The sequence below is a fragment of the Falco punctatus genome (assembly GCF_963210335.1).
Source record: "Falco punctatus genome assembly, chromosome: 6".
NCBI classification, from domain to species: Eukaryota; Metazoa; Chordata; class Aves; order Falconiformes; family Falconidae; genus Falco; species Falco punctatus.
Window position 1 is genome coordinate 59404455 of NC_137585.1, and position 27215 is coordinate 59431669.

Here is a 27215-nt window from a genome sequence, read left to right on the forward strand (position 1 = left end):
AATTTTTGGACATTCACTGTATTAAACAGTGTTCCAAAACTATACAGTACTGCTTTGCAAGTATAGCTTTTCATCACCCTTGCTCCTTTTTCTCCAGAAAAAAATAAAGTGATGGTAAATTCATTTGTAATCCAGGTTCACAGAGGAGGTCTTCCAAAGGCAGAAGAATAAATTTGTCCAAATTAAAGCTGGTGGCAGGTTGTGAAGTGCCCATATGCCAAGGGAATGGAGTCTGTGTGGACCTGCCCAAGGGCCAACACATTGAGAGAGCATGTCCTGAACTGCAAACACCTTTCCCCAGGGAGGGAGGATGTCTCCTCCCATGGCTTCTCTGGCCTAGGGCACCAAGCAGTCTAATCCAGTGGTGCCAGCTGCCAGGCAGAGTTGTGGCTTCCCTGTACTTGCCAGGCAGCTGTGTATGACGCAATGGAAAACTGGCACAACAAGCTAGCCAAGACAGCTCTAAAAATCTAGTGCTAAGCTCTGAAATGCACAGTCCATTGGCATACGTATTGCTCACTGCATTCACAGTCACAAGCACTACTTGCTGCATTGTCTGGTGAGAAGGATAAAATTCCCTTTTTGCAGGGGAGAGTTCTGTTTTATTGCATGCTAGCGCAGCATGACGGAGGAATTCGAGATCTCTGGAGCTCCCAAGCCCTGACAGTGCCTCAATGCTCATGGTCCCTCTGCAGCCTTCTCATCTGCAGCTTGGAGTGTGGCAACATTGGCGAGGTTATCAGCCACCCTCCCAAGTGACTGTGACCAAAGAGACCAACAGCTTCCCACACCAGTCGTGTTTGTCGTACATACATATGAGGGTGGGCTTCTCAAACTACATCTTTCCCTCTTTTACCCCCAGTGTCAGTGCCAGGCAGAGTACCATTTACCTGAGTCCCAGCTTCCCCCTGCAGAGTACTTTATACACAAAGCACCTTCCAGAAGTGGATAAGTAGTATTTTCCCCATTTGTTTTGTTTTGGGTTTTTTGGGTTTTTTTGTTTTGTTTTGTTTTGGTTTTTTTAAGAAGAAAACAGAAGCCCAGTCACCCAGCATTTAAGCTAAGACAATGCAATAATTTAATGATCAAGGTTGGACTAAGAGAGCTCATTCCCATGTCTGGAGCAGATACATTCAGTCTTTCAGATCCAGAAGCATTTAGAGGCCTATAGCCCATTGAAGTCAGTGAACCCCGGGGTCCTAAATACTAGCCTCTTGGTTTTTACCCATTGGTCCCTGCTGTTTCTTTTTCCCTGGCTAAAGAACAGAATAGCCTGATATTTTTACCCAAGTGAGCTTGTGTGGCCCAGCAATGGGGCAGAAGCTTGTAGGACCAGAGCACCCATGCTCAAGACCACATTATAGCCAGGAACCACCTTTCTCTGGGGAGCCAGGACTTCTGAGGCAGAGGAAACATGAAGTCAAACACTGGCAGGAGGGAGAGCTCCTGGGATCCTTTCTTGCACGTTTGACAATAACTCTATTGTCCATAAATCCCATTACTGGAGATCCACAGTGCCAATGAAAGGACAGAATTTCTCCCTTATTTATTTTTTGTTTGAATCCTTTAAGGGGGTAGGTGGACACTTTTATTATTTTAGTATTGTAACCCATTTGAAGTTATGCAACATTAATTCAGAAACACTGGTGGCCTTGTAATCCTGATGAGGTTAAAGACCACATGCAGCTGTGAAACTGTGAGCCAGCATTTGCATTTCAACGTCGGCTGCTATGCTTTTGATGTCTCCTTGAAAATGCCTCAAGTTGGTCTTGAAAGAGAAAATAGTGTTGCAAAATAAGGGAAAAAAGGAATTGCCTATGTAAAAGCTAAATTAAATATTTAAGCCTGAGTAATTTGAGGCAAAAACATCTAAGCAAACAAACAAGCCCTGTTATCACCTTAAACACAACCAAAAGCAGGTTGTGGGAGAATATTTAAAAGTGGAAAAACTCATGGTTTGAGATAACAACAGTTTAATAAGTAAAATAAAAATTAACAAAGTAGCAAAACAAACTCCCAAAAACAAAGTGGTGAAAAAAAAATCACCAAAATTTCTCACTACCAGCTGACCGATGCCTAGCCAGTCCCCAAGCAAGAGCAGCCCTGGCAAATTCTGCCCGCCCCCTGCAAACTTTTGCTGCTTAGTATGATGTCATATGGCAGTCTGGGACATCCCTTTGGTCAGCTGGGGTCAGCTGTCCCAGCTGTGTGCCCTCACAACTTCTTGTGTACCCCCAGCCTGCTCGCTGCTGGGGCAGCCTGAGGAAGCAGAAAAGGCACTGACCCTCCATAAGCATCATTCAGCAATAGCTAAAACACGGGGGTCTTAATCACAGGGTTGGAAGGGACCTCTGGAGATCATCTAGTCTGACCCCCTGCTACAGCAGGGTCATCTACATCAGGCTGCACAATCGTGTCCAGGCAGGGTTTGAATGTCTCCAGAGAAAGAGAGATCAACACTGTTTTTTTCACAGATGCAAAAAATAACCCATATGAGCTGCTGTGAAGAAAATTAACTCTATCCCAGTCAAAAGCAGTACAATCCCCTGTGCAAAATGCATAACTGCATTGTAAGGGGTCTAGAGTCCACACCTAGGCTATTTAACAAACCTTGCCTTATGTTTGACCACATTATTTTGAGCTGCTTGTGGTGACAAATGTACTGGGTGACACCTTCATGGTAACACTGCGCTACATGCAGAAGCAGGGAAGGAAGAAAGAACCTCATTAGAGCCAGAAGTGCACTGTGGTTTCTCATTTTCCAGCTGTTGGGGACAGACAGGGGGCAAGATGAGACAGGAAGGAGAGAAGCTGGTGGCTGCAGTGATGCCTGGGAGAGGAGGGTCTCCCCATAACCAGGGCAGCCAAGGAGCAAATGTTGCTCTGTGTCCCCATCCTGGGGCATGCACTGTGCTTTCCCTTGGTCTGTAGAAGCCAAATCAAACCCTAAAAGAGAAAACAAGGGTACTGGGGAGGAGGGAGGTACAGCTTTGTGGCAAAGGGCCCAATGCCTCTGGCTGTGAGCAGGAGGGGACATGCAGTGGGCAATGATGCTACACCCTCCTGGGCCACCCCATACCTGTGCCCAGGTCCTGGCAGCAGCTCTCCACCCGACCTAGCTCCTTGTGCAGCACAGCTTGCTCACCTCCTGCCCACACCCAGAGTGCCGGTGGATGGGGACCACCAGGATTTGGTCACTGAGACTGATTTGGGATGTACTGTCTCTAGCCCTCACAGCCTAGTCCACATCCAACAGATTGCTTGGATCTTGATGCAGGCAGGCCAGCTTGTAGACACAGGGACCATTCATTGCATATCTGTTCCCCTCTCAGGCCCACCTACCCAATGGGAAAGAACACAAACTTCTTCTCCATCTCTGGAAAAAAAACCTTACAGCTGAATTCCCGAAGGTGTACTCCTGGCAGAGAGATTTGGAGAAGATCCCCTGCCTCCTACTGCCTTGTGCCATGTGGTACAGTTTACAGTTTATACCAAGCACATGATATTGTAAAACACCAAGATGTGGCATTATTCAAACATTTTTGTGATGATGTGACTAGTCTGTGAAACCGTGGAGGCAAAGGGGAAGTGGAAGAGGGCTGCAACGTGTTCCGCGCTCGCCACACAGCTCTGCTGCGCTGCCAGCAGCTCCGCAAATGAAGACCACTGCACAGGGGAAAACACCCTTGTTAAATCCTCAGGACAAGAGGACACAGACACATGCTGCAGCAGCATTGTTGCTGTCACAAAACACTGCTTCTTGGGCAGACAGCACGTTTCAGCTGACTGGCCAAAACTTCTGCCAGGAGCTGCAGTTTAGTGTTACGATTTGAATGCCATTACACCTACCCCACGCACCAATGCGATGGGTCCCAAACAAAGCAGACGGCTGCAGGGGTGCAATCAGATCCAGGACTCGAAGGGCTGTTGGCAATGCGGGTAACACCAGAGCTCTGCCCTGCAGAGGATGTCCATGCTGCCCAGTGGTTGGGACAGGCTTTTTAGGACAACAGGGAATTAAATCCCACTGCCAGTCATAGTCAGACCCTGGCACCGCTCAGCTCTGCACGCGAAACCTTTATGGGGAGTCAGACAGCTGCAGTCCCAGCCCCTTCCCTTAGCCTACACATGGTACCAAGAGCCCCGCTGAGGCAAAGCCAGCCCCAAAAATCACGCCGAGGACCTCCTGTGAACTACAGACTATTAATCTGGAGCATCTCTGTTGCTAATCTTATGTCTGCCTGCCCTGCCAGTTGTTACAAAACATCTCACCTGAAAATTTGTGGAAGCACATGACACAGTCTGTCTAGTATTTTTAAATAGACGCAGGCAATGCAGGAATGACTGAATCAAAAACTTACCAGCTACTGCCTACAGATTCACAGAGAAGTGAAACAGGCTTCCCAGTAATAAGGACAGTAGAAATCTAGAAATGATGCCCTACTTGAAGGGTACTGAGGACTATGAATAAAACTTAATGAACAGCTTTCGTCTAGGACTATAATATAAAAACAATTCTTAAAGTAAAGTCTTAAAGTTACCTTTGAGGGATGTTTATTCCCTGACATTAATTTAGCTAATGCACTTATTTTCATTGTATTTATCTTTGGGTCTGAAAGAAATTCAGTATTACAGTAAGCCTTAAAAAAGGACAGAAAGAACCATGTCAGTATTTGTCATTACTTTTGATAAATTATGATATATTCAGCACTCCAATCATTCTGCTCAGTACTATTACATTGATTGGTAAATCAATAGTTCAGTGAATATGTGGTTGGAAAATCTAATTTCTGAATTTGGTTTCTAAGCAATCGTCTCTATGTTTTTTGGCATGTCCTTCTGCAATGTCCCTGGCACTGGCCATATTCTAGTTGCAAACTTCTCTTCACTGACAGCTGTGGTTCCAAAATTTAATGTTCCCAACCGTGGTGGCCATACAAAAGGATCTGCAGAGAATTGCAAATCCATTCCAAGGTGGGCTGGACCAAACTGCATAAGGCGACATCTCCAACAAGTTTTAGTCATCTTCACAAGGAGACTCAGTCCTGTACTCCTCTACCCTTGTGATTAAGGTCCAAATTCACTTACCTTTTTCCTTTCCAGGAGCTCTCATTCAGGCTACAGCTGCGCTGTAATAAGCAGACAGGCAAAAGAGGCACGTGGTTAAGTCCTGAATACAGGATGAGCAAAGTTAAAGCTAGGAAAGCTGCAGGAGGCAGAAAGCAGTGAAGGCATGTGCAAAGAAAACAAGGGAATAATCTACATAGTGGGTTCAGGAGACTGCAGAAGGGAAAAAACGCAAACAAGTACCATGGACTCTGCTTAAAGCTGCTCAAATAGCCAGATGCTCTTCTAAGAAGTGTTTTGAAGTACACCTGGAGCTCACGTGATAGGATGGTTTCAGCCAGAGACGTATTTCTTGCAACAGAAGAAAAGAGAAGAAAGCTTGGGAGTCGGCATGGGGACATGTCAGTCCCATGCACGCCTGAGCATAAGCCACCTCCTGGACAGGCTCTGGTTGCACACTCCCTTCCTCTTCTGAGAAGAATGCAAGTGCTGAAGAAGAAACTATTTCTGCAGCAGTGGAAGGGAAATGTTCATGAAGTGGCCTTGGCACCACACGTCTGCAAGAGTGGGCAAAGCACTGGAAGGAGCAGGCACTGGACGGAGCAGGAGCACATTGCCTCTGCACTGAGCCTCTGCACAGATCCCTGTGCACTCGCAGAGATCAATTTGACACATACTGAAAGAGGTACCTGAGATATGCATAAAATCACTTTCTGGACATGCTTGGTCCATCTTCTTTAGCTCTGGAGAAGCCAGGCAGCTTGTCTGGAGTAGGCACCAGGCATGCACAGGACAGAGGTATTGCCACACACCCTGTGGGTGAGTTAGGTGCAGAGGTGACAATTGCCCTCTCCTCCTCACCCCTGCCCCAGCGGTGCGGAGACTGGACCTTCCAGCTGGAGTGTGAAGCCCTGGGCACTCGCACAGGGTGTTCCGCTGCTGCAGCTGCAGCTGGTGGAGGATGGAGAAAAGGGGAATGGGGCACAAATAAAAGCTGCAGCTGCATATCCTTGTGGCTGCTTGTACTCAAACCAGAATCGGTGACCACATTAAATCACACCATGATAAATAACATTTTGATTTATTATTATTGTTTATTATTATTGTTGTTGTTGTTATCATCACTATTATCATTTCAGCTGAAATATGCTTGAATACTAGGATGCTAGTGATAAATGTCTTGGAAATGTCCATGACATAAACCTGTTGCTTCCCAAGACTTTGTCTGGCTTAAGTAAACCAACAGCTTTGCCATTCATTTCAGTGAGGCCATTTCACACTCAGGACTTGTTCAGATAACGCCCTGAACTGAGGAAACTCTTCAATAACTACAGATGGACCTATTAAGTTTGTGCATAAGTTCTTCTCTGAGCTCAGTTCTAGTACCATGAATCATTAAGTACTATAATTGCTCCATTATTCACAGATTCAAAGCAAACTTGCCAAGGGTTAAGTAGAGGTTATAAACAGTATATATAGTAAATAAATAAATTTTGTTGTTGGGATTTCCAACCAAAACTAAGAGAAGGAGTTTCAGAACTGGAAAAGTTACAGTCAATGTCAAGACACTGACATAGGGAAAGCTGCATATTTTGACTTCTGTGTGGTCGCAGCTACATACAGCAGGTTCCCTGATATTTCAAGAAAACCATGTCCTGCAGCACTCCCTCTACCCCCCTTTCCAGTGTTCCAGTTGAGAAGAAACCTGATTTTTCATGCTGGTAAAATGCAAAAAGTACTACTAAACAATGGCATCATTTTAAGACTTTCAGAGTGACAAACACTGCACTGTACCAAAAATATTTTTAGGCATAAAGATAATAAGATTTTCATAAAACCTTGGTGCTGCATTTAGTCACAAAGCAAGGAAATCCCTGTACAAAACTGAAAATCCATTCTATATTTAGCATCAGCCTAATAGGATAACGTGGCTACGGTTTACTATTCTTCAGATTGATGGAGTTTTGCATTGTTTCACTGCAAAGGCCAAGCTTCTTAAATAAGTGTGATCTTGCTGCTTCTGCAAATAAGCTGTCTTAAGGTCAAGGGAAACAACTTCCACTTTATTCTTTCGGTAGTTCATTATCTTATACAGGTCTAATGCTGCTCTCAGGACACTGACACAAAATCATCTGCTTTCTGTGTTTTAAAGAAAGGGTGCCTGTACTATTCTGCAAGACAAAGATGGATTACAGCCATCTATTGCAGCCTCAGTATTTCCCAAGCAGTATCTTTTTCTTTGTATTACAGTTCATGTTGGCAGTCCTACAGGAGTCACAACCATTCTTTAGAGAAAACATTTTACTTAAAATAGTACTAGCATCTTATCTCCAAATCCCATTTGGGGAGAAAACTGGGAGCTCCATATAACAGTAAAATGCAGCAATGCTCTAACCTGCAGCATATAAAATGAACACATTCTGAAAGTTTCAGTATGGCCTAACTGGCCCTGGTTTTAAACTGATCTCCAATCTTCCACCTGCAAATAATACAGGAGATGTTAAATAAAATGCATAACATTTTGGTGCCAAATTTTCAAAAAGTGTCCACCTCCAATGTCTTTTTTTTTAAATATGCTAGAATATCACCATCTGTGAATATGAAGCTGTGAAAGTATGAATCTGAAATCTGTCAGCTGTGCATCAACATGCTTATGAGAAAAAAAAATGCAAGCAACAGAAGGCTGAGTTTTGGGGAGGAGGTTGCAGAGGGTGGGGGAAGCACGCATATTTTGCCAAAAGGGAATGCGAAGTTGCACGTGGACCATGGCTTGGGGTGCTCCCACAGGCTGTGCTACAGAGCAGGGAGCTCTGTGCTGCTCACACCTGGCTGGAGCGCGCCCCGGCGCTCCCACAGAGCCGGCGTGTAACTGGTCCCATCTCTGGGGACAGGAATCAAGACACCTCTGCAATTTCAACATGTCCCAGGGTTATTCAGTAAAGTAGGAAGAAAATGCTGGTAATGGCACGCTGGCTAGGTACCCAAGACCCAACACTAACATCTCAGGATTTGCTCATGCGCCAACTCTCAACTTCAAAACCCACCATTTATTAAATAACTTGTCTCTTTAGAAATTAAATAAAGAACAAGTATTTCCAAGGGGAAAATAATGTATTATAAAAATATTAATATTTCTGATAACTTTAGCCTTACAGAAACCTTTGCTTTTTTTGTAATTTCTTCTCACTTAGTATTCAAAGGTTCTATTATGGAATCGTTCAAACCACTGCTTGTAATACAGCATAATAATATATTAATTTTCTCTTTCTAGTAGGAGTTTTCCATTCCAATTTCCTTTATCTGACTTCTGCATGATTTATTCTGATGATAAAATGCCCTCCTCTTTCATATAGTTAATTCATTCATGATTTTTAAAATTCATATCTTCACATTAAATATGCTTGCAAGTTTGTTCATGTCAGATTAGTCCCTTCCCCCTCTAGTTTTCAGTAACCCATCTGAACAGAGGCTTCTTTAAATTTTTTTCTCTTTTAACAGTTTTAATTTAATCTAGACCTTTTTGTATGAGAACTTTTAGGAACAGTAATTGGTTCACAGATTAAAAAGGCCCCTGACACAGAGCATTATATTAATTATCATTAGCTGCATACATCTTAGCAATTCTGGCACCAGTTTACAGCACACACCTACAACATTTGTAATAGTGTCTCAAAATCTGCTGGAACAGCAACATTTTTTCAGTGCTGAATGGGGCCCCATAAAGAAAATAACTGCGTTCTAAGTCTGAAGGTCTTATAATCTGCTCATCTCCACAGTACATCACAGCTTTTGATCTCTGCACCAACCTTGCTGTTGCACTAGTTTACCTTTCAGAAAGATGGTCATTTTTGAAATTTTGACTTTACAGCTTTGAAAGGCAAAGAAGGAACAGCGTTTGGTAAATTGTCTTAATGGATGCATTCTAAATTCATTGCTTGTTTATCTAGTTTTGAATTCTAACCCTCAAGTCTTATTTATACAAGGATTAAATAGGGTTTTTTTACTTTTAAAGCAGGCCCAGAAATGCCCACAACTGCCCCTTGGTGAGTAATTGATCCCCAGGATACCCACACTCACACAGCATCTTCCTGCTTCATCCAAACCTCCTTCCTCCAGGTGCAGTTTTCTTCTGCAGGGCTGAAGGCTTCTGGGGGAGGTCAGAGAGATCTGTTTGGCGTAAGCACATCACACTGTGAGAACCCCCTTTACAAAAGATCACTGTACCCACTCATTTTTAAGGGATGGCCAAAAGAGGAAGTGAATGTACATGTGCTGCCCATCCTTTACACAGTATCTGAGACACAACAACTGCATTACCCTGAAGAGTGAAATCTAGGTTCGAAGGCTTCCTCAGTCTAGGAAAGTTAAACCTTGGTGGCCTGCCTCCCATGAAAATGCACTTGCAGCCCTTCTTGGGCCAGAAGCAGAGGAAGAACAGGAGGGAGCTAGTCTTTGAGGCTGGTGGTTAAGCCAACTCTTCCTCTTAGAACAGTCAGATTTGGGTTGTAGTCTCAAGACACTTGAATAGTTAATGGGCTCACCTAGAGCTTATGCTCCAGGTGTGTTTTAAAAGACAGCATTTCAACACAGGTTTGGTTCTCTACGGGAAAAATAAGTAGCTGCAATCAGGATATTCTGGACTTAAGGTCCTGTGTCGGTGGAGGTCCATCCAGGTTTACACTCCTTACCATCCAAAGACAGTAGGTGTCAGACATCATCTGTCCATCAGTGGTTTCTACAGTCTTGCCCAAAATGACACACCACCTTTTCTGCATCACATCTGGGGCTCTTCATTGTCCCCATGCAGCACTGAGGAAAGCCAGATACCTCTCTCTGGGTGCTTAGGGGCAGACATCAGACCTGTGTGACTGGAGCCGGCTGTAAGCCTTGTCCTGGCTAACCACTACCCCTCTTCTTCATGTGGGTACTCCTCACAGGTCACAGTAAAAGCAACTTTTAACCTTTGGGCAAACTGAACACATCGAGCTTTTGTGGTATATCACTATAACACATATTCCAAAACTTGAACGCTTCTTGATCATGTTTGCTGGAATCTTTCCTACACTCCAGTACCTTTTCCAAAATACTGTGGTAACAGTCTCTCAGATCAGGTGTACAGCTGTACTAGCTCCCTCACCCCTCTAAGACACTCTGCTCATGTATACAGGGATTTCACTGGTTGCCCCAAATACAGTACTGGACTAGGAGTTTTAGGCAACCATTTGCCACCTCTTTTTAGGTTGCCTTCACACCAGGATACAATAAACCTGCCTTGAGTCTGACAGTATCTAGCCCAGCTACAACTTCCACAGGAGGCATGGGGTCATTAACAAGCAGAAAGATTTTAAATTGTTTTAGAAGCCAGGTCATGCTAGCTTTTGAATAAGCTCCTTATGTACCCCAGGAAACTGGTTTGAGAATTGGCATGGCCAGTGGCAGGCAGGGGACTGATACAGCTAAAGAAAGCGCATGAGCCACTTCAGAAGATATGTTCCAAGTTTCTCCCCAGGTCTTTTGCCTTTTATTCTCCAATTCAGGTTATTACATTTCCACTGGTTTCCACCAGGGTTGTGCATGCACCTTGACATGTTCACAGAAGTTCCACAATACAGAGTTTCACAACTGGGACAGGTCCCTACAATCGGGACACCAGGGTGACAAAACAGATTCTGGAGAATTTCCCACTGAATAGGATGGAGAGAACATAATTACCACATCGTAGCACTACAATGCCTCATAAACATAGAATAGACTAGATCCATTTACCACAAAAATCACAGAAAGTAACTCATCAAAGAATATATCTTTTATGTAAAATATACATTTGTAGGATATAATTTTAATACATCTTTTATACTTACTGATATTGGGTTTGCAACACTTTGAGTTACAAAAAACAAACTAACAAACAAACCCAAAATAATCTTGCTGCCAGAATTTTTTTTCCCATAATACTTATAGTTTGAGGTAACAATGAAAGAAGACTGTGTGCTGTGAACAAAGTCAGTGATGTTTGCCTGCAGTCACATTTCTGTTATCAAAGTGAAAAGTAAACTTAAGACTTGGCATGTACACTAGAATTCATACAAATATAGGTCATGGCAAACTGAGAAAGCAAGGACTTATGCAAACCTACTCTGTTCATATTTATGTTTGCAAAATATACCATTATTATGACAGAAGTCAAGACAGATGTAGTTTACACCACTATCATTATTAAGTGTGTGTCTGTTTATGATCCACAGCACAGCTTACTGCAGGAACCAGGAATACACACAGGGGTGAGGGTCTTTGCATGGAGCCTTAGCAGTGATGACTTGAATTCAGCTTTCCTTGCTATAGATAAAAACTGATATTCCATGCACACGTTTTATTTACAGCTGACTCATCAACAATGACTAGTCACCCCTTCCTCTGGCAGCAGTGATCATAAGCATTCTTTAATCTTCTTTAGCAAGCTCTACTTCGCATGTAAAGTCTCAGTGACCTCCTCAAGGCGTGAGTTGTTTATCAGGGCCCATTCAGCAGCAGCAGTCTTTTTCCAGTACAGTCCTTGGTATGGCTAAATTCCATTGTCCCTTTTTCAGCAGTCAAAAATCCATGATAAATTCTGTACAACACTGTAGTTAATATAACAGCAGCACCAGATATTATATTAATTCTTTTGCTAAAAGCTGTTTGCAATTATCTCTCTATTGACAACGTTTTACCAAAACTAAATTAATGTACATCTCTAAATATCAGAAATGTATACTTTGATAAATACATTATTGTACAAGAATTCTGACATGCAGATCATGCTGTTGGGCTAGGCTATATACAGAAGAACATGTTACATGGTCAACAGTAAGTTGCATTTCTTTTCCTAACAAAAAATAAAACATGACAATTGGGTATTATTCAACAATCTCAAGGATCTCTTAAGATTTCAGTTGTTATGTTCTTCCCCATGTAGTTCTAAAACTCTATGGTTTAGGGAAATTTTTCCTCACCAGCCCAGAACATCAAATCTGCCATTGCATTTGTCCTGTCACATAAACAGAGGTTAATATTGAATGAAAAAGCCACTAGAGGAAATACAGTTTCCGAACTGTAATGAATGTTGGTTGCTAAGAAGATTGATGCAATAGGCAACAGGTCAGGACTGTAAAGCCACTACGAAAACCCACTTGAAAAATCTTCAGAGTGCTCACATGAGTTAGTCTAGATGATACTAACTTGCACTTGAAAAATATATGTACTTGTATCTATACACATAAGTATAGTCCATATGAAAAAAAAGAGAAAAGGAGAAAAATATCCTTAGTTAAGCTTAAAAGAGGGGGCATTTTAACAGTATCTCTGTGCTTTATGGAGACAGATGGAGAATACAGTAGACAGGTTGCAAAACAGACAGACAAACAACATATAGGACAAAGCACCTCAAAAAACATTGACTGAAGAAATTTTTGAAGCTCATGAGCCAGAGGTATAAGGCTGGTCAAAAACCCGACTTGAGAACTACTACCCTCTTACAGTGGTAAAAAAAGCCCCCAATAATCTTCTCAATTTTACTTGGTACTCAGCCTTTGAAAATGTGGAAGAACCCTGGAGTAGAGAAATTACTACAGTACCAAGCAGCACTTGCTAGCTTAAAATTGCAAGTCTGGATGGCGTTTACCTTTCTTGCATGTTTTGTGCCTTCCCCAAGCCATTAAGAAAGAGATCTGGCTTCTGCTTGCGTGTAACCAGTAATGACAACCTCTTTGCAGTTATCTGTGTGCAAACAACCGGAGACATTCAGAACTCTGATACAGCAATCCAGTACCAAAGTAAGTTAATCACAAAATAAAACCATTTATAAACAAGTAGATCATTAAAAATAAAGGAAAAGGTTAAACAAAGGAAAACAATCCCACATGCAGACCAGTTTATCAGTGCTTTCATTTCAGCAGGATGGTACAATGTGAAAACACACATCCAGAGCCCTCTGTGGTCTCCGTGATCAGCAACACTGCTTGTCAGGTGATGGAGACAGGATGGTCCATGCAAATGAGCAGACCCTTCAGAGCAGACATCTTCAGAATGGATTAGAGTCACAAGAAATGGAGGTTCAATGGAGTGACTGACAATTAGTTGGAAGCACGTTATTTTAAGTAAATCTCCCTGAAAATATGCTTATTTATTGAATATACTGGCCAACGGCATCCACTGTCCTTTTATTGCCACAGGAAAGTAGGACAATATAGTAGATAAAAGGAGAAGCACTACCTTAGGTAATCTTTGAAAGCTACCCAAGTGGCATTTCTTACTACTGACAGTTATATCATGCAAGAGTTATACCATATTTGTGGAGCCTATGGTTAATGCTACATTTATTTCCAGTATGTGGTAAACAATATTTGAATTAATACTATGTAGCCGATTGATGCCATCTGGTTTACAAGATGGAAGGGATGGGAGACCGAGAGCGCCTTAGAGGACAAGGTGAGCTGTAGGGTGATGTTACTGGAGACAGTCGCAGAGCATTGCCTGTCAAGCCAGCTATGTTGTTTAAGCTTCGAGATTTTTCATAGCCTTGTATGAGAAAATGCACAGACATCAGTTGAATTCAGCCAAAAAATAGACAAAGACAAACAGTACAATGTAATGTAATCCAGGGAGCTATCTGGGACTCAGAGGGAAACTGCCTGCAAAAGAACTCAATGCTGAGACATATTACTACCAAAAGATACTAATAAATAAAATTATTTAGAAATTAATGCAGCTATTCTTTCCCAGAAAATTAAATAGACCATCACAGAAGAGGTCTGACCTGCTCTTCCAGATCCCATCTTGTAGCCCATGCTGCTCTGCTGGCTTCAGCAGAGTTGCACAGATTGCAAGATAAAGGATCCCAACAAGGTTACTGGGTGAGCTACCTGGTTAAGCATAATCAAAATCTCATTAAGACAGACTATAAATACTTTTAGAATTATATAATCTCTGCTAAACCCAATTCCTAATAAAGGATGCTTTTTCTTTAAAAATAAATGAAGCCAAACCCAGATACATTGCATACAAAATATGTGCAAATCATTTCTGCAGAGGACTGAATGACAATATGGGAAAGAAGCTCCATCATCAGAAATATTAACCCTAAGACTTTGTGTCTAATATTAAAGTATAATAAGATAGCAGAGTCTGACATATTTTCAAATGTCTACTGATTGGCAAATTTAAAACACCGTATTTGTGCTCTTTCTCCAGCTGACTCAAATGAAATAAATGGTACTAATCCACATAAGCAAGCAGCAAATAATCAATCATTAAACAAGGCAATCACATTATGCTTTACAATTTGGAGAGAACATTGCACTTGCAGACATTTCTGTTCACACACACTGTAGGGTCTAGCTACCTACCTTTTGCTACATATAGGTTGTTCTCACCTTGTAGGGGCTATGGTGTAAAGCAACGGAAAAGCACTGCTATTCATTATACCACTATCTTCATACTCAAGTATTTTCAATAGCACCTGAATAAGACCACTTATGAGGAAAAGGATCAGCCCATCAGTCTAGAGGGAGATATCAGCAAGGAAATACAACAGAGATGAAGCCAGACAGGACCTCACTCCTCAAGTGCATGGATACACGCTTCACTGCAAGCATAAGAAGTCCCATTGACTTCACTGGCACTATCTATTTCCTTGAAGACAAGCATGCATGTAAGCATTTGTCAGGTTAAGACATTCAGGTACAAATCGCTTACAGTGAAATACTGAGTCTTTTCCCACAGAAACCGTAAAACGTCAGTGACAATACACCTAAACATTACATGGGATGTCAGCAGACTTTTTTTTTTTTTCTTATTGAAATAGTTACTGGCTCAAATTCCAGATCTCCAGATAACAATCATTTGTTAGCATCTTCAGGAAAAATCGTATCTTAGGTTATCTCCTAATGACAACTAACATACTTCTTACTTACTGAGAACTGCATACAGTAAAACTATACTTAAAGCAAATGTATAACCACGTCTGCTAAAACATTGTGCAATGTTCTCTCCAGATTGCAAGGGCAGGCTAGACTGTGATGCTTCACAGACTTCTGATACATTTCATAAACAGCCTCCAGTTTCTGAGTTTTTATCGATATTTACACAGATTAGAAAGAATCATGTTTGAAAGAAGAATTGAGGGGAAGCACAATGCTAGTGTCTATACTTCACCTCCCCTATAAACATAAAGCTTAGCCCAAAACACCCCCCCACCCCCTACAAAGCAGGTAGCTTTTTTACACAGAAACTAGGAAAGTATTTTTAAAAAATATGTTTCCTGCTACTTTTCTAATGATAAAAGCAAAGAACTGTTAGAGGAAGATGATAAAGATGCTAAAGAAAACAGGAACTCCTAAAAAATGAAAACCAGATACACAAGATGAATAGATATAGAAGCACGATCCAAAATTGGTACCTTCCAGCTATTTTAGTGGGGTTTGGATCAGCGCTGAATCAATAACATCTTAGAGATGGAGATAAGGTGTTAATGCAAAAAAGCTCAGAATAAATGATCATTGAACACAACCAAAATAACCAGTCCAGGAACCAACCAAACAAGAAGGATGTACCAAAAGAAAGGAAAAAAATAAAATGAAAGAGCAGTAGACTTGATGTGTGAATTAAGTTCAAGTATTCAAAACCATTTGGATGCTACTTGAAGATGTTTTCTGCTTATGAGCTAAATTCCCCACACTGTATAAAAAAAATTTGAAATCCAGTGGCTAAAACATTTTAGCCTAGACTAAGGTTATCACCACAGCCAGTCAAAGAGCACATTCCTCACTGAGAAACAGTCAATTCTGAACTCTGAAGCCCCATTTCCCTAGTAAAAACTATGAAACAATTTTCTTTTGAATCTAGATTTTGAAATCAAAATGTTCACATGGTTCCAGTATAAAATGTGGGTTTTATTAACTAAATATATGTGATCTGCTCTAATTATGGTCATGGCCAAGCAAACAGCACTGAAATATTTATACTAACATTCCTAAAAGAAGTCAAGAAGCTTATCTTACAAGATGCCACGGCAATCTGCCTTATTCAGGTGTTACTGACCTCCTCAAAAAGGAGGACTCTTACCATTAAAGATATTTTAAATGATCCTAGTTGTGGAGAAGGGAGCGTGAGATATATGCTCAGTGGAAAGTGTCATAAATCTGTGCAAAAACATGTTTGCAGTGAAGTCCCATTTAATCTAAATTTTATATATGGGAATACAGGAGCATAGAGACAATAATATTTTTTACAAATACTATATACATTGAACTCTGGTTGTGTATTTGCATTCACAGGTTTTACCTACCGAGCTCATGCTCCTGAAATGTGGAAAAAAAAAAAAAAAGAAAAAGGAGGGGGGGGCGGGCAGGGGGCACAGAAAAATCTCAGCCAAAATTGTTCAGTTCTACATGGGTACTGCACATAAACTCCGAGATGAATGACTGCACATCAGCACTCAGGAACGTGAAACCTGTTGGAATGACACAATTTGCCAAGAAACCAAAGCAATTCTTATCTGAGGAAATCGCAAGACTACCACTGGCACTGCTATTTTGGGGCTATGCCTTGAGGTTAGTTTTGCAGCCACAGCCAGCTGTAGCCTGATGTGGTAGCCGCACTATCCGTCACTTTGGTGATACGTATAGCGACAGAAGGTTTTGCAGACTTCGCCTGGGGAACCCAATCCTACTGAACAGTGAGTGAGTAATCAGATTTGAAGAGGCTGAATAACTAGAAAGGCATTTTTAGCGCCTCGCAAACATTGTTTACTGTGGCTGAATTCTGGTTGGGGTAGACAGGCACCTTTTAGCAGCAGTGGTGTATATCAATGAGGAAACATTTTGTGGCACTATAAACTCAAACTTTTCTTTGAATGAAATTAAATAGCTCCTCATATGATATGCTTTGTTGCGTTCAGAACAAAAACGTTGCTTACTTCTGACATTTCAACCTTTTCAGTGTAATTTATTCAGCTGTAATTTTTACTGTTAAGTGCAGACCAAAGTTATTAAATTATTTTGGTTTTATTTGTCTTTTAGACAAATTTGTCTTTTAGAATGACAAGTGGTATTGACTGATGAGTGGTTGAATGAGCAAGGTCTGAATTGCAGACTTTTCTGTTAAAGGCAACAGACAAATGAAGACACAAGTGAAATGAGGGTCCAACATCAAGCACATTTTGTGAAGACTAAAGGAGGTAGGTGTTTCTAAAAGGAAAGCAGGAAAAGAATGACTACGCATAAAGAAAAAAGATACATTGTGAGTACAGTCTTTCTCCTAAGAGCATTGTGCACATCATCTTGCTTTAAGATTGCTTTTCACAAGCACATTGCTGAGTAACCTTTTATGATCTAATGAAAGAAGTCCATACCTTTCCTGATCCCTCCATCAGTAGCACACGTGTAATCACCTGTTGTCAGTAGGAAACATGTTCCCCCTCTTCTGTTTTTGTCTCTTGTACTAGAGCGTCTGATGGGAGGGAGCCTTTCACCAGGTGAGAGTGGCTGCTCACTTCCTGCACTGTCTTCACCTGATAACACTGGTTAAAGCACCATGCCCATTTACAGACAATAATGAATGAGGAAATGAGACATCACAAAGAGCTTATGCTGAATGCCGGATATTCCCATCACTCAAAAAATAGTTATAAGGTAAATCATTAGAAGAAAACAAGATTGCAATGCACCATTAATCAGTACAAAATAGCAAAGAGTATATCTTTTATTCAAGAACAAATGATCTTTTGACTTTCCTCTTCTCCTTTTAAATCTCATATAAAGTTATACTAAACTAACACAAAATCAGAAATAATCAAATCAAGGCTCAGTTAGTAGCCTATTATGGACTGTAATTTTTCAGAGCACAGTCAGCCTTGGATATTTCAAACAAGTATTTACTTTTTTCACTACCCTTTTTGCTAAACAAGAGGTCATGTTAGTAATTTTTACTTAGAATATGTTTTTTAGCATATTTTAAAGACAACCCCTCCCCCATGAGGGTTAAACTTTCAACATTTGGCACTAAAACCTGTTTAATAACACACTTAGCGTTCATTTCTATACTTAACACACACTGCTTGTCATCATAAGTATCCAACGTTAAATGCTGTCTTTGGTCTCTGTAGCTCATTTTGTCAAACAGCAAAACTCTTACCTCTCCTGATTTGGCACTCCTAAAGGACTCTTTTAAAATTATGTACTATTTCAGATTCAGGCCACACTTCAAGAAAAAAATCTCTGCTCGGTACAGCACATAACAGGTAATGGCATATTATTGACTACAGCTTTACCTTTGCATTTAAACCCGAGCATGTGTTTTTCTGAACTGGTAATGCAAGGAGCTATATTCAGCCTTGAAGTTTTGCACAGAATTCCTAGTGGCTCTAAGAACATTCTCTACCAGAAATAAAGCTACAGTGCACGATATGAATGCAGTGGCACTACTGAAGAGAAAGTTAACACTTTAAAATGGCTCCTTTTTGCATATCTGCTTTCTCCCTAACTTCAAGGATTATAACACCTTGTAAGTAAAGCTGCGGACACAGAAAAGTGTCTCTTTGGTCTGATCACACTGAGTCTCCACGATTCTGGAATACCTTTAGTAGAACCTGATGGCATGAAAAAGCTGTTATCATTAACACTTTAAAGATGTCTGAAAGTGTGTATCAGCCAAAGCACTATAAAACTAACTGTATTCCACCCTCAATGTGAGTCCTTTCAAGGGTTTCCATCCTCTTAAATATATTTAGGATGTTCAAAAAGCTGTGTCAACTTTGTCTGTGAACACTCACCCAGAGACTGAACCCGAGCTGCTTTGAACATAAATGCTATTCAGTAACAGAGCAACAGACCAAGATGGATAGTGTTCAGAGACTGATTTTCCAGAGTCTTCTTTTTACAAAAACAGATTTCAATTACTGAATGACACCAGTCATGGGTGGTTTTGCTCTTATTATTCTTTAGCAGCTTTCCAACAGGAGTCTAATGACTAGTATGGGCACTTTGTAATCAGATTGTGCTTGGCCTAAGAATAAATACATTCAAGGAACAAACAAAAAAAAATCCTTTCTGCTAAAAAATTTGTTTTAACTATACTAAGATAAAATTTACTCTTTAATGTGAAGATATATGGAATATGGGGCAGTGGCTTGGAGGGGCAGAGGCTGCTATTTGATATGCATTTTCACAGCGATTAGCACAAAATATTCCTTATCCATCATTTGGAACTCTAACAAATAAGTTAATATAAATCACAAAACCCAACACTAATAACGATGATATTGCTAGGGGCTGTCATTTTCATTTTTTGTGAGATATTTTACATCAGCTATGCTATTATCATTCAATTAATAGTAAATATCATGCAATGTCTCATCTAGCACAGATGAAGGAGGTTCTTCTAGCCAGGGAAGCAGAATGCCAAATGGAAAGAAAGCTAGAAAGATAATTTCTTATTTCCTTTGAGTGCTGGGCTTTTGATGTAAAGCACCTGCTCCTTTTAAATGACTGCTTCTTTGGAGGATCTTGCTTAACAGGCCACGATGTGGCACAGGCAAAGCTGACACCAGAGACAGACACTGAGGCAAAACACCATGGAGTCCAACAGGGTGGGACACGGTGGCTACTCAAATAGTCACAGTCATGCAGAAAAACAAGAAACATCCATACAACGCAACAAACAACAGGCAAAAGAAAAGGTTGATATCATCAGCAGGAAAGCATTCTCAACGGAGCAAGCAAAACTGTATAGACCAGCTACATAGAGGTTTGGGAACATTGCTATACCTATTTTGTCCTCTATGAGACTGACACACGCAAACACTGGAGGGGAGAAGGGTGGGAGCTACGTCTCCTCCTGGCAGAAAGACTGACTGCTTTCTGACCCCTACCAAACATACTGGTCTATAAAGTGTTTTCAGAGGACATGCATTTCCAGTGGGGTCTTACCTGATGATCTGTTGTGCTCCATCAGCTGGTTGTCCTTGCCCAAGCAGATGTCACCCTGTGTGCTATTGCAGGCCATGTTCAAGTCTGTCTTGCAGAAGGTGGGCGAGCTGGCTTGAGGAGCAGGAGGGATGTGCTTCTTCCGCTTCCTCGGGAGCTTCTGCTTTGCCATGGCCAGGGAGTAGTACATCCCAAAATTGTTAACTATCACAGGCACGGGCATGGCTATGGTGAGCACCCCCGCCAGCGCGCACAGGGCTCCCACCAGCATGCCCGACCAAGTCCGTGGATACATATCCCCGTATCCCAGGGTGGTCATGGTGACCACAGCCCACCAGAAGCCGATAGGGATATTTTTGAACTGTGTGTGCTCACTCGCTGATGGGTCGTTAGGCTGGGCTCCCACCCGCTCTGCGTAGTAAATCATGGTGGCAAATATCAAAACACCGAGTGCCAGGAATATTATCAGCAGCAAAAACTCATTGGTGCTGGCTCGCAGAGTGTGGCCCAGCACCCTGAGGCCCACAAAATGCCGGGTGAGCTTGAAGATTCGTAGGATCCTCACGAACCTTACCACCCTGAGGAAACCAAGCACGTCCTTAGCAGCTTTAGAGGAGAGCCCGCTCAGGCCCACTTCTAGGTAAAAGGGCAGGATGGCCACAAAGTCAATGATATTCAAGAGGTTTTTGATAAATTCAAGTTTGTTGGGGGAAAAAACAACACGTACTAAAAATTCAAATGTAAACCATACCACACAGACTCCTTCCACATACGTCAGGGCAGGATCTGTCTCAATTTCATACTGTGGCCCAGTTTCTGTCCCGTTGACAACCTGCTCGGTTTTGTTTATAATAGTATTGAAAGCCTCATGTGTTTCCAGGCAAAAGGTCGTGATTGAAACTAGGATGAAGAATAAAGAGGCAAAGGCGATGAACTGAAACAAGAAGAGGGAAAAGAGACATCAGAACTGCACAGCTCTTCACATTAATACTAATAATGTCAGTGATCTTTACAAATCTTTTACTGATTCATCCCCAAATGATTCACAAATTTGTATGCATAAAACTTTGCATCTAGGCCAGAGGAGAGCAGCAGACAGCTCTGGCACGTGGGCCGGGAGTCCAGGAGCAGGGAAAGTCTTGGTGATGGACACCAGGACAGGCTACAACTTGTTAAGAAAGTGTCAACAAATTCTTTAATCTGTGCTGAATCATCTGAATTCCATTCAGCTGTCAAGATACCTTACACACAGCCGCCATCCACACCCACTACAGCAAGATTTAAGGCTGCCTGCTTCTCACATAGTGGTAAAGAGGGTTGACCCCAATGGTCTTGAGATTACAGATCAGGAATGCACACCTGGCCTGAAGGGCACCTCAGAGGGTCCTAGGAACAGATCCAAACACTGGGTTTCCTTTGGATGTTCAATGACTCACAATTACAGGATATTTACTGATAGAACATGCCTTCTGTGTTACAGGTAGACTTGGTTGCACAGCCTGTTATCTTCAGAGTCATCCATCACTCACACTCTCGGGCAGGACTAAGAGTAAACCTGGCAGAACCTCTCTCACTGTGGTGGCAGAGCTTTGCCAGTGTGTTGGAATCCACAATCCTGCTATGAAATTACAAATCCAGGACAATCTGAACAAATAGGGAAATACAAATTTAGTTCTAGTGAAGGCACATGAATAGATAAAATACAGTTAAATAACCTGGAGGCAGCCCTCACAGAGGATTGTTAAGGACTTAAAACACATTTACAGCCTGATCTTCAACTCAGTCACCACAGTCAAGCACTGAAGAAAAGAGAATGTCCAGGACAGGGTCTCAAAAACACTAACACTAAGCCAAACAGCTGGAGTGGGAGATAAATTTTCTTCCACCTAGTAAAACACACCAAATGTAAAGGTGTTTTGAGGGCAGTTGTTCCTTTGGTGCAAAGGTTAACTTCTTTTAAGGGACAATACATTACCACCATATTGGCACTCCAGCAGCAATAGTGTGGTACATGAATACATGATGTGTTTAAATTGCTCCCTGAGCCAGGATTTATAACATGTTATCAATGTGTTTGTTATTCTGGATTTTCAGCTTAATAGACATTTTATAGCCAGTATTATCCTGAAAAAAAACTCTCTAAAGACTTGAAGATTTTCAAAGGTGTTAGGGGCCCAAAGAGACAAAAAGATACCTAAACAAGTTTTTGAAAATACCTAGTGCTTATGTGCTTCCTCACATATCTAGCAGCTTGAAAGTTGATCATTGTGTAGTATCAAGAAAGAAATACCTTTCTTTCAAAATGGCAGCAAATGACTAACCCTTTTGGCTTTGGATTTTTATAATTTTAAACTGTTACTTGCTAGTAAAACAAAAATATATGATAGGGATCCCAGAACTTCAGGCAGGCTCTTCATCCTTTTTAGTATTATTTATTTTAGTAAATAAATTATGTATTTTATGTTTCCCTTAATACTACTTACAGACCACACAGGGTATCACTCTTTCAATCCATTAATTCCCAGCCTGAAATTGAGCATCTTAAAGAAGCCCAGCAAGTAGAAACAAATATCATATCCGCTGCTACCACCCCACTGGAAAAGGCAGCTCACAGTCTGGGTTTGAGTGGTACAGGCAAGAGAAAATACGGCAGCAGGATGCTGCTATGTTACCACACCAAAATCTTGAATCTCATTGAAAAAATCTGGTTGCAGGGAAGACAGAACAGCACTCATACGCAAGAATGCCTCTGTTATGTCACTTTAATCCAGGCTGCAACATTGCAGCAAAAGTGATTTTGTGTACTTCGGGTATCTTGGTACTAAATCACCAAATTCAGTATTAGCACTCAGATTTAGTATTATGTGGAGTTCATTTGGGCTGGTACAATACTGAATGGTTGTGTTTTTCTAACAGACCATTTGTGAGACAACAAAATGTTTTCTCCGCAACAGTTAGACAGAATTGCTTTTATTCTGAGAAATAAGTTTAAATTTGCAATGCAGGTCTGGCAAATTTATTATATTCAGAGTCACAGGATATATCTATCTATCAATCAAAAACCCCCATATGTCTACCTATATCAGAGATTTGCAGCTTGTTTATGGCTTTCTTTCCTCCATGAAACAAAGTTATTACCCCAAGCCCCTCAATTACAAACACCCTAAATCTGCTATCTTTCAGAAAAGACTGACTCAGGGACCAAGCTGAACACTCATCATCCAGTGTGAACTTCTAGTCACAAGTTAAGCAAACAATCCTACGCTGCCTGGCTTATTTTTACCAAAAAGGCTTTTCTGCCTTTGCCTTAACAACAAAACTGCACGTTCATAGCTCATTGAGTCCAAACAACAGACACCAACATATATAAAAAACCCACAATCTTGTGTGAGACAACTAGAGTCAGCAAATACAACCAGATTTATATAACCTAAGTGATTTAATCTCAGCAGATCTTTGCAAAACCTCTCCATAAAACGGATATTTATCACACTAAGCCACTGGTGGGCTAAGAATGACCCTTGGGAGGCTCCTAGAGCATCCTCCAGCATCCTTCTACACAGTGAAGGAGGGAAAAAGCAAACAAATCTCTGAAGACTGAGGATCACTGAAGCAAAGTCAGCACTGTAGTTTGCAATGTGGGTGGGAACTTGTAATAGATAAAATATTGGGCAACCTCTTCAACAGCAACACTTTGGGGATTTCAGACAACTGTGAACATTTTTTTGTCTGAAAAGAACAGGAAATTACATTCAACCTGGCCAAACTAAAATTTACCAACAATTCTGCTATAATAAGGACTGAGCGTGTATTCAATAATGCCCTTAATCTAACAGTAGGTAAATAATTAGCACCTGTTTCTGGGCTGTGTTTCAGAAAGAGAGTCCATTCTGTTCAGATCCTTTCTGAAAAAATGCCAAATACCAAGGGATTAACTACAGGTAGAACTGTCTGACAAGCTATTTATTACTATTTTGCTCAACACTGACATTGTGAAAGGCCACACTGCACTTGGCATGCAGCAGCTGGCAAAGATGAAAGTTTTTAACTGTGCTCCTACATTCAACGGTGCTTTGTTATCCCCTAAAGGAGAAAGCCATTCAATCATTTCCAAAAGCCGCTGAGTATCCTACTCTGTTATCCTAAAGGCAATCATTTCTCAAAGGTTAAAGCAAAGGCAAGAAAAAACTATTAATCTGGTGACAGATTTCTTGATAATCCTGTAATTTCCTTTCAGAGCAATGTAAAACAATGAAATGTATATCTTGCCATGCACGTGAGAGCATATACATCACTGATTTTGAGCAAAGACTCTCATTCCTTTATGTCTTGTTGCATTTTTAAACTGTAAATTCCTTGGATCAGGACATTCTGGACAGAGCTTACACAGCACCTAGGCATGATGAAACCTCATACACAAGAAGACCTACGAAGTTACTGCAACAGTCAGAGGGTTCAGAGAACATGCAAGAAGAAAATGAATGGCCAATGCAAGAAGGAACATTTTATCAGTCAAAGAAAAACGCTTAGGAATTTACATTAACACAGATACTTCTTTAGTATTACACTACATAATACTAGGCAATGAGTTGAAAAGAGAGCAGTTGTAATGATAAAAATGAAATTAAGTCATGTGCTATCGTCACTCAGTGCTTTCTTTCTGCTTCATCCTAATTCCGTCTCTCTCAATTTGAAGGTAATGAGCCTCTGAAAACACATCCATTTCTGTTCATGTGGGCAAGCACTACATTTCAGACAGTCGGTACAGATCCAAACTCCCACATTCTCTGGTGGATGGCACCAACCAAGTTCTATTCCTCAGTCCTGCTAATGTCGACAATAACTGGGGTACCACACGCAACTTTATGGTTTTAGTTTCTTTTTTCTTTTTCTGAAGCACACAAATATAAAAGGAGTTAGCTTGATCAGCATTTCAGAAAGGTCACAGCAAGGGACAATTTTTCATTTGAATCATTAGCAATCTTTCTTTCACTGTGAAGTTCTGCAAACTCAGGGTTTGATTAGTTACAAGACAAATTCAGCCTTGGTATACAGCGAAACAGCTTAATTGAATCCCTTTTTTCACACAAAGATTGTGGCCCAAGCACACGGCTTCAAACTCTTTGGAAAAAAAGTTGAAGAAAAATTTTCAAGTAAGATACAAATAATCACAATCCCTTTCTCATTTCTTAAAATTCTTCAAAACTAGTTGTTTCTTGTTTGCTTCAATGGAAGAGATACAATTATCTTTCTTCATTTAGGTTTTCTTTTTTCCCCTCAGGGACAACAATTTTGTAAGTGTGAGAATGGTTGTTCAGACACTCCAGGGCCACCAGGCCAGCCTTTTTCAAAATGGGAATTAATACAAATTGAATTAAAATGTTCTGACCATTTTTGCCAGAACAGAGCAGTTAAAAGTTACAAAAAGTTCAGTATGCAATAGGCAGCATGCAGAATGTTCCTCATTAAGTAGTTAAAGCTCTCACTAGGCTGCTGATTCCCTCTGCTCACATTTTGAAGACAGTGTGCACCCCATTTTGTTCATGTGTGTCAGCATCACATTTCAGTCAATTTCGGTACAGATTCTAGCTCCCTAGTTGATGGGATCACCAGCCAAGCTCTGTTGCTGAGTCCTGCTAATGTTCACGGTAAGTGGATTAATCATCTACAACCTCAGTTTTAATGAAGCACATAAATCTAAAGCAAGTGTCAGATGCCTGCATATAACTCACTGGAAGTAGGAAACATTATGGTTCCTATTTTGAATTCAGTGTCCCATGGGGAACTGAGTTGCTCAGAGTTTAAAGCAATTTCAAAAATTACAACCAATTCTAGGACTGTAAATCGAACAGTCTGTGGATGATCAGAACTTCTGTGTGTCCAATGTTATGTTTTAACTTGCACATAGCTCCTATAGTGCCTTGAAGAAATTGTCCCTTTAAAAATTGTGGCTGTAAATGACCTGACAACAGTCTTGTAGGCCATGTCTGGATTTCACGGTACGAAAAGGCACCTGGTCAGAAGATGCTGTGGCTCACCTCTAACCAACCTGCCCAAATTTCCTTTCCAACACAGACCAAGACATGGGACTGATTGCATGACTTGCTGTCCTGTGATGGAGTCAATTCTAAGGTTTATCAGTTTAGACACAGCCCAAATAAAAGAGCATCAGAGCTAGAAATCAATCCTCAGGCTCAGGTGTATTACTCATATTCACAAAATCAGACTCACACTACTCTGCATTCAAGATATGCTTTATCTGTTGATCCCGCACCCTTAAAACAGGCTATTTCTACACATTATTTAGTATTCCAAGATGGATGAGTCATAGTGAGGAAGTTAATACACAGTTAACTGTTGGTAGTCACAGTCACCCTTACTTCTTGTTTCATAGTTAAGTTTTGAATAAAATCTCTCGCAATATTTCAGTATTTTCCCAGAAAGAATCTGTATCCCGTCTGGATACAACTTGTTCTGGGGCTGGATCTCAACACCTCCTCCTTCAACTCCCCTCACTGTGCAATGCATATTTTTTAACATGAGTATTCAATAGCAGCTTTTAAGGTTCAGTTAGTTCATTTGACTCTCGTTCCAGTACTTAGAAGGTTTGCCCTTGACACACTTGACTACAGAAAAAGAAAACTACTGAATATTTAATAAGCCCTTGGAAATACAACATTTAATATTCTTTAAAGCAGGTACAGAATCGCCTTTAAAGAAAAAAAGATTACAATGTTACTTTAAATAAATATCTTCACAGGCACATTACGAGACTTGATACATGCATGTGGCTGGAATTTAAAACAATTTAAAACACCCAATAATCTTCCCCACCACACTTTGTAGACTAAAAATACAACTATAGGGAGATGGTCACAGAAAAGAGATTGTGTTTTATTTCTTAAACAAATCAGCTTTGGAAGCTTGCTCAGTATTGAAACCAAAATACTTCTTTCATTACGAAAGATGAGGTTACTGAATGACTTAACTCTTCCTGACCAAAACAGCAGTAGGGGAGTTTCCACAGTCATCAGCTCTTTGCTTGCCCAACAGATCATTCATGCTGAACACAACCCTCAAAACAGAGCAACTTTTCTGTTGGATAACAACATACTTAAAAGGAAAGATGTATTTTTTTTTAATACTATACTTATTTTGAAAAATCAAAAATAAATTTCCATATTTTCA

General features: G+C 40.8%; 1 protein-coding gene across 10 annotated transcripts in view; it reads right to left on the reverse strand.

Annotated features, from left to right (window-relative positions):
• Positions 1-10858: 10858 nt before the first annotated feature.
• Positions 10859-27215, reverse strand: part of KCNC2 (potassium voltage-gated channel subfamily C member 2) — a 104888-nt gene continuing 88531 nt past the window's right edge. The window contains exons 3-6 of one of the 10 annotated variants that reach the window (XM_080392505.1): positions 20031-20961; positions 17456-17623; positions 12728-12822; positions 10859-11677 (exon numbers count right to left, since the gene is read on the reverse strand). In XM_080392505.1, coding sequence (XP_080248631.1) covers positions 12761-12822; positions 17456-17623; positions 20031-20961 — 1161 coding nt within the window. In that variant the 3' untranslated portion in view covers positions 10859-11677; positions 12728-12760. Of the gene's footprint in view, positions 13624-17455; positions 17624-19572; positions 19705-20030; positions 20962-27215 lie in introns of all 10 variants that reach the window. The other 9 variants (XM_080392504.1, XM_080392501.1, XM_080392508.1 and 6 more) reach the window with 9 other exon arrangements.